Source organism: Elephantulus edwardii, unplaced genomic scaffold, assembly GCF_000299155.1.
Source record: "Elephantulus edwardii isolate Elephantulus edwardi_28Jun2011 unplaced genomic scaffold, EleEdw1.0 scaffold00164, whole genome shotgun sequence".
Taxonomy (NCBI): domain Eukaryota; kingdom Metazoa; phylum Chordata; class Mammalia; order Macroscelidea; family Macroscelididae; genus Elephantulus; species Elephantulus edwardii.
Genome location: NW_006399914.1, coordinates 6,073,939 through 6,082,193, shown reverse-complemented (window position 1 = coordinate 6,082,193; position 8,255 = coordinate 6,073,939). Strand labels below are relative to the sequence as shown.

Here is an 8,255-nt window from a genome sequence, read left to right as displayed (position 1 = left end):
ATAGAGCCCCGCCTCCTGGATAAACTGTTCTGCATATAGGTTGAAAAGGAATGCAGAGAGGACACATCCCTGACGTACACCCTTCCCAATCTTTCAGTGTTTCTTTGCTCTGTTCTGAAAACTGCCTCCTGGTCCAAGTATAGATTTCACCTTAGCACGATCAAGTGTTCTGGGATTCCTATTCTTCTTACGAGTCAGCCATAGTTTGTTGTGATCCACAAAGTTAAATAGCTGGCCTCTGAAAACCCTATGTACAATAGAACACAAGTAGACTAACAGGGCAACTGAGGTAGAGCTTTCAAGTATGGAAATACAAAGGAAGAACAGTTGTAAGCAGTCACTAGTGACTGGAACACGGAATGTGAGAACCATGAATGTAGGAAAATTAGATCTTGTTAAGGAAGAAATGGAGTGCATAAATATTGACAATACTAAGTATTACCGAGATGAGAAGGGACTGGCATGGGACATTTTAAGTCGGATGATCATATGATCTATTACCCCAGACATGAAAAGGTGAAGAAAAATGGGGTTGCTTTCATACTTTAAAAAGTCATTACTATATATGTCATGACATAAAATATTGGATAATATCCATACACATACAAGGAAGTCCAGTGAATATCACTATCCAATATAAAATATTTTTAAAAACCAACCCCAAAACAACCTTATGGGGCAGTTCCAGTTAGTCCTATAGTGTTCAGATGGTTTTGACAGCAATGGGTTTAGCCTTCTGCTCAAATGCCACAAGATTAGTAAATTTTTTAAAAGACAAAAGGAATATATTCATTTAAAAAGACAATTTCTAAGTTGAAAGTATAATTCGTTTAACTGCAATGGTTAATTGATTCAACAATGTAAAATCATGAAGAAAAAATATATTGAGGTTCCTGAGTTTATCTTTCAATATGACTTTTCCAGCCATTGCATGACTTTGCTACGTAAATGGGCGGGAATATGCAAATGAAGCATATTAGCTTATTCACAAGAGATTAACCATCTCTCATTTCACAAGGGGTTTGGCCAGTCTCAACAATCTGGCTAGTCTTGCCAATAAAATAAATAACCAGTGAAATGTAGAACAGCTTTGAGACAGCGACAGCAGCAGCAGCAGCAGCAGCCGCCATGGTTAAAATGGAGCCATGACGTGAGAAGGGACCTTGGGAGGTTGGAGGGGTGACGGAGAGATAATAATGGCAGGACTTAGAACTTGGGAATGCTGCAAGGCTGAGGTGCCAGCATGCACATTTTCAGAGCGATCTTGGCTGTATTCAGTTATTATCTGAATTACATTGGTTTCTGAAAACAGTAAAACTGGTGTTGAGATGAGTAGAAAGAGGTACAGGCGTGTGGGGGACATGTCTGACCTTACTGGAATTGGTTTTGTGTCACTGATGCTGTGGATGGGGACAGTTTCCCCTTGTGAAGTTGGTAAAGGTAAGATACTGTGCTCCCCACATGGACTTTGTTCTTTTAATAAAGGTGAAAACAGTGCCTTTTTTATCTTATTTAGGCAGTGAAGATAGTTGCATAATTATTTATGAGCCTAATAAGACAATCAAGGAAATATTATGATCAACTATTTTTTTTTAAAATGTGTTTAATTTCTACAGCTGGGCAGATAAAAAATAACAGCAAATATTTTATTCCCATAGACTAGTATCTAGTAGCACAATACAATATGGCACATATGAAGAACTAAATTTTTTCTCAAGAACCCTGTCAAAAACTTACAAACAGAACACTGGCCTCAAGTTCTAATCTAATAAACCTTACTGTGCATAGCTTGGTGTGTCAATGAACATAAAACTTATTCCTAGGATATTATATGCTTGATCATATATAAATTGACAAATTCAAAATAATATGCTGATCTTTTAAATTTACATTCTTTTAATTTATAATATCTGTACCTGAGTTTAAGGCTTTCAGAGAGTCTTTCAGCTTCTTCAATAGCCTTTTTGATGTTTGACGGTCCAAGAATTGAATGAAAGTATTCCTAAAATTATATGAAAACCATGCCATAATATTAGTATTGGCCAGAGTACACAGCACTAATTCTAAAAACATCACAGTGATGGTGCTTATGTAAAGTTAAGTTTTTTTTTGTTTTGTTTTGCTTTTTGTTTTTTTGTAAAGTTAAGTTTAAATAAAGATCATTATAACCGGATGAAGTATTTAAAAAAACCTTTTAGCTTATATATGCACAAATCCCTAAATGTTTTTAAAAATACCCCAACATAATAATTATTTCTGAATGATTTTTTTAAAATTCAGTGTAACCTGATAAGATGGAAATGGAATTGATGTGCAGCAACTCTTTAAGTAATTTTTGAAACATATTTCCAAAAATGAAATTCTTTTGAACAGTAAAAAAAAAAATAAAAAACCTAACAACTCTTCACACCAATATGCTGAAGGCAAAAATTATTAAAAATTCATTAGGTAATAAATTTTGCCTACTTGTAAAGCACCTTTAAGAATCATAAACAGTACTTTCAACTTTTATAAGTTCTAAGGAACAAAGGTTTCAGGAGAAAAATATCCTTTTCTTCAAATAATAACTTGTCTTACAAATAATAAAGCAAAAGCAGATGTATAAAATGGAACTTATTTTAAATTGAGATGTTTTTGCTTCTAACTATACTTTAACCACAGCTTCTCAGCTACAAATAGTGAAAGTGAATCACATTATGTTTTCTGTGTTAAGACTTTGATCTTGATGCTGTACAATGTGATCTAAATTTCATTGCATTAAAATTTTTAGAGGTAATCAATAGCTCTAGAAAGCAAAAATAGCACAGCAAAGAAATAAGAGAAATCAAAGATACCTGCTGCTGCTTGAAATCAGGTCTTTTCTTGATAAGGTTATAAACAGTCACATATTTCATGTATAGTACATAGGCCTTTTCCTCATCACGATCTAATCTGCATTCTTCTGCTGTCTTAAAGATCTTCAGGGCACTCTGTACATAACTTGAAATTAGAGAAAATCATTAAAACATAAGACATTTGGAAAAAGAAAATGGGTCATGTATAAAGTCCAGAGACTCTTGATATAATAAATTTTATAACTTGCGTTTTACTATCCCAGAATTGAAATAAAGTTGGATATAAGTTTAAATACAACCTGAAAATTTCCTTACACTAAATACTTGTTTCATAATGTTTATACCCTGCCATAATGTTTATACCCTGCCAAACTATCCATATTATGAAAAAATATATATCTAAAACAGTTTTAAAGGGATGTGCTGTAACAGATAATTTCCATTAAGTGGTCACAGACTACCATTATATTAATCATACTCTATAATGAATGAATATGACTGAGTACTATTTGCATTGATTTGCAGTCTGCTCTTGCAAATTTCTTATCAAATCATAACAAGTCAAAATAAAATTGCCACATATCCTTCTTCTCCAAAAAGCTCACTATTATTATTATTATTTATTATTATTTTAAAGTTAAAACCTATTAAGTTTCTTCACTGATTTTAAATCATGAAGTGAAATCCTTCCCAATTAAGAATTCAAGAAATGAGGTACAAGAAAAACATGACTTCAAAGTTTCATCTTGGCTAGTTTTTCACAAAATGCTTAAACTATACTCTGATCCACTGTCACTGAAAGAAAAGAATACTTAAAAGTCTAAAGCATGCCACTAAATAATGCTACTTTAGTAAAATAATTTGATGATTCTTTGGTTTCCTTATTAAGTATATTTTCTTAAGTTAATTTTAACCAAGTCTTTAGAAAGCAAATTAATGAGACAGGAATTTCTGCAAGAGGATTTCATTCACATAAGATTTAAGTTCTGAGGGAGCTCTGGTGGCCTAGTGGAAAGAAGCTGCATTGCAATCTTAAAGGCATACGGTTCAAATCCACCAGATGCTCTGCTGGAGAAGGAGCAGCAATCTCCTGTGCCAGAGAGATCTAACTGTACGGTACACAAGAAGAAAGGAAAAAAAAAGGAAGAAAGACAATCGCAAGAAACTGCACTGCAATCTCAAAGATTTAAATTCTGAGAACCAAGCTAAGGTTACAAACGTTTATATACAATATGCTTTATCAATAACTTTTGAAAAATAATGTATCTTACTTTTTAAAAAAATTTAATTTTCTGTGTTTTTATACTGGGTCATGAATTAATAATGAACTTGGTCAAGCAAAGGAACTAGAGCATGTCAGGGGAAAAAACAAGGTCAGTGGTGGTGCTATATAAAGTCCACTTCGGCCAATGTGAATCCACTGCATAGAAGGCATCACAGTCTTGGGATATACATAAATTAAACGGACACAATAGAGATATTCTCTAGAACCATTTAATAGTTAGTGGGTGTAAAAGTTGTTGCTTCTCCCCTTCCCTTCACCCTCATGCATAGGCCTGTGTAATAAATCAAATGCATATGATTACAATGGCATTGAGAACCCAGCAATCTAGCCAAGCATCCTAAAAGGATTCTTGCATTCTCGGGGCAGTGCAGTGACATTGTAGGAACATAAATTTGATACATAAGGATGTCCTTCCTACATACCAAGGTAGAGCTGCTGGCATAGGGGGTAAAGATTTGTGCTAACCCAAAGGGGTGGTGCCTCTAAGGCAGTTCAAATCCACTAGGGGCTCCATGTTGTTGTTGTTATGTGCCGTCGAGTCGCCTGCGACTCATAGCAACCCTATATACAACAGCCCTAAACTCCGCTCTGTCCTGTGCCAATCGCACCGTCTCTGACACTCCCATCCCAATTATCCCAGTCACTGAATCAATCCACCTCATAGAGGGCCTTCCTCTCCTGCGCTATCCCTCCACCCTCCCAAGCATGATGTCCCTCTCCAAGGACTGGAATCTCCTCACAACATGTCCAAAGTATGTTAGACGGAGCCTCAGAATCCTTGCCTCCAAGGAGCCACCCGGTTTAACCCTTTCCAGGACAAATCTGTTTGTTTTCCTAGCAGTCCATGGTATTCTCAATACTCTTCTCCAGCACCACAGCTCAAAGGCATCAATTCTCCTTCTATCCTCCTTGGTCTTTGTCCAACTCTCTGATGCATAACAAGTGATTGGGAAGACCATAGCCTGTATCAGACGCACCTTAGTCTCCAGAGAGACACCACTGCTCTTCAGTACTTTGGAGAGGTCCCTAACAGCAGACTTTCCCATGGCAATGCGCCTTTTAATTTCCTGGCTGCTGGTGCCAAGACTGTTGACTGTGGAGCCAAGCAAACTAAAGCCGTACCTCAGGTCAGGTCAGGGGCTCCATAGGGAAAAAAATTGGCAATCTCAAAAAAACTGGAAGGTCAGCAATGTACTGGTTCTGACTCACAGTAATGAGCTGAGTTCCTACATAACACTTCCTCTCGATTAGGGCAGTCCTAGCACTAAAGGAAATATTACTAGAAAGAATGGATTAGATGATGCTTCCTGAGAATGATTTAAAAAACTCTTTCCCATTATTTCCTATTTCAAAATATTCAACTGAAGTTAGGTAAGGCTGCTTTCTCTGTTACCCCATCAATGTTACCTACTTGGCCAAAGAAGTAAGTTGATTTTTCTTTTAGTCTTTTGCACCTTGAAAAAAAAAATCTCTTCAAAAAAGCCCATCTCTGCCCTTGATGATATTTAGAAACACAAGTTAATGCTAAAAAATGTCCCTGGGCAATCATAGGATCCTTTTCATGCCCCTATGTCAGTTCATTTGAGATTAGACATTTTTTCTTTTTTTTTTTTTCTATAATTATATTTTATTAATTTTCATAAACATTTACAGAGATTCTGGGCTTCCACTCATTCATTGCTGCACCACTCTCTCCACCCTCCTCCCAGTTTGTTCTTGTCCAAATGCCACAGTGCTTGTCAAAGCCAGTTCTGATTAATCTTCTTTGTCAGTGTATCCTTTGCCATTCCCTATCACTCCTCCCTGAGAGAGACTTCACCCTGAGTCATAAGGAAAAGGGGACGGCGTATTCTCTTAGCTACTTCCTGCTGAAAAGGGACGCTGTGGGTTTCAGGGTGAAGATCTTCTCTTACTACTCTAAAGGGCCCCTTTGGCAGTAGGAAACACATAGACTATTATGGAGATTGATTTTGGAATTCAGATGCACTCTTATTGATTGTGCTTGGCTGTACATGTATATATCCTTCAAGATGTACCATGGGGGTGTTGCAACCTAGAAGACACGAATTTGACTAACAAGTTATAGGTACATGAGTCCAAAAATTATGGAAAAGTAAAAGAAAAGATTCTTTCATTGTTTTACAAACACTCCCCCAGGTCCCCTCCACCATGCAGCCCTCGCTCTAGTCTCCTGTGATGACAGAGATACCCAGTTACATCTCTCTTTTAGACGGTTCTCTCCCTCCTCTGTTTCAGTGTAGTATACATTATTGAACCCATCTTACTCAGTCTCTCCCCAACCCCAAGGACAGTCCCATTCTACAATAGACATTTTTTCTTAGACAATTTTCAGAGCCCCTCTCATTTCTGACAAAAGAACACAGATTTTCACCTCAATTTCTAAAATGTTTACACAAAGGATAAATGTTTACACAGTTGGCTAGACTCTCTTCTTTTTGAAACTGTTACTTCTAAAGCTATAACAATGGTGCAATGATTGAATGCTTAGTATTTTGAATCCACCAGCAATCTAACAGAATAAAGATGTGGCAGTCTGCTTCCATAATTATCACAGTCTAGGGAACCCAGGGGCAGTTCTATTGTCTTATTGGGCTGCTGTGAACGCAATGGTAGGTAACAACATAATGACTATATGAAACAATGTCAATGAAGAAACATGGAAGGGGAGATTCGGCAGAAAAAAAGTAAACCTAAAAAAATATTATTTCTTGGTCTAGTTGTGACTGTTTTCTTTATGTTAGGTATAACTGATACTGAAGGCTGTAGCCTTTGTCTATGAGTCAATTCTGACTGATAGTAACCTGCTCTCATGTTTCTGAGGCTATAAATCTGTTACAGAAGTAGACTACTGTCTATCTCTCTTGGAGCAGAAAGTGGATATGAATCAATTATCATTTGGTCAGCAGTGTAATACGTAACAGACTGTAGTTTTGATCTTCAGTAAGTGCTTCAAGACCACTACACTTTCAGAAGCAAAATTGTGTTATCTGCACAATACAGACTGAGTCTTCCTCCATCAGTGCTACAGTGGTGTAGCCATAGTCAGTCACGCTGCTAATCCAAGGGTGGTACTATCTCCGTGGTTCGCCTGCACCAATAGCCCTGAGGTTAACTATAAACTGGTTTTGACTCTATGGCAATGAGTTTTGAGTTTCTAATCTTCAAATTTTCTCCTTTATTAATCAAGATAAATTCAGAGAAAAACTTTTTTTTTTATTTCCATTCACTCATTGTTGGCACTTTTCTCCCTGCCCAGCCCTCTCCCCTGCCCCCGAGGAAAACTTTCGATAGTCTCCAGTGTCCTCTCCCTCTCTCGATGCCACTCAATGAAGAGACTCATCATAGCTGACCCTTCCATTGAGTTTCTGTGGCTGTAAATTCTGTCAAGATATAGTTAGAAACTTTTCTAAGGAGCTCTTATTCTCATATTTTATTCATGTAATTATTGTTCTTGTTGCTATGTTCCATTTGGTTGGAACCGATTCACAGCTGACTCTCCAGTGGGTTTTCACAGGCATTAAATTTCACAGGAAATTGCTCATCTTTCTCACATGGAGCAGCTGGTGGATTTGAGCTAGTTCTGGGTTAGCAGTACAACTCCTTACTACTAAGCCACTAGAGCTCCCAATCCATGTAAGTTCTCAAACTTTAAGTGAACTATTCATCCAACTCAAATAGTAAGGAAATGAGCTTTTTTAAAAATTCATGTAACAAACACAGCTAGCAAAGGACACATACCTCCTAGTGCTTATTTTCTCTGGTTTCACTTCTGTTTTCTTATTGAGGTCTTTTAATGAAGAACTGAGGTAGAGTTCTTTAGGAACTGAAGCCACAGCAGGCATGATGAGTAATCGTTACTGTTCCTCTTTTAAAAGATCTTTCCTAAAACAAAATGAAGACAAGTCAGTCCATGAAGTTCATTCATCATTAAGAGTAAACCAAATGTTGGGGAGGAGGGGTTGGGCAGGGCGAAAAGTGCAACAATGAATGACTGGAAACCCTAAGTCTCTGTAAACTTTCACTAAAAGTAATTTTTTAAAAAAAGAGTAAACAAGTGTTATGGATTGAACTGTGTCCCTCCAAAATATATGTACGGGAGCTCTGGTGGCCTAGTG

At 37.0% G+C, this 8,255-nt stretch overlaps 1 protein-coding gene across 2 annotated transcripts in view; it reads right to left on the bottom strand.

The window, feature by feature from the left end:
• USP8 (ubiquitin specific peptidase 8) overlaps positions 1 to 7,982 on the bottom strand; it is a 69,117-nt gene extending 61,135 nt beyond the window's left edge. The window contains exons 1-3 of one of the 2 annotated variants that reach the window (XM_006895310.1): positions 7,879 to 7,982; positions 2,835 to 2,979; positions 1,917 to 2,002 (exon numbers count right to left, since the gene is read on the bottom strand). In XM_006895310.1, the coding sequence (XP_006895372.1) occupies positions 1,917 to 2,002; positions 2,835 to 2,979; positions 7,879 to 7,982 (335 nt within the window). The remainder of the gene's footprint in view (positions 1 to 1,916; positions 2,003 to 2,834; positions 2,980 to 7,878) is intronic. The other variant, XM_006895311.1, reaches the window with a different exon arrangement.
• Positions 7,983 to 8,255: the final 273 nt, after the last annotated feature.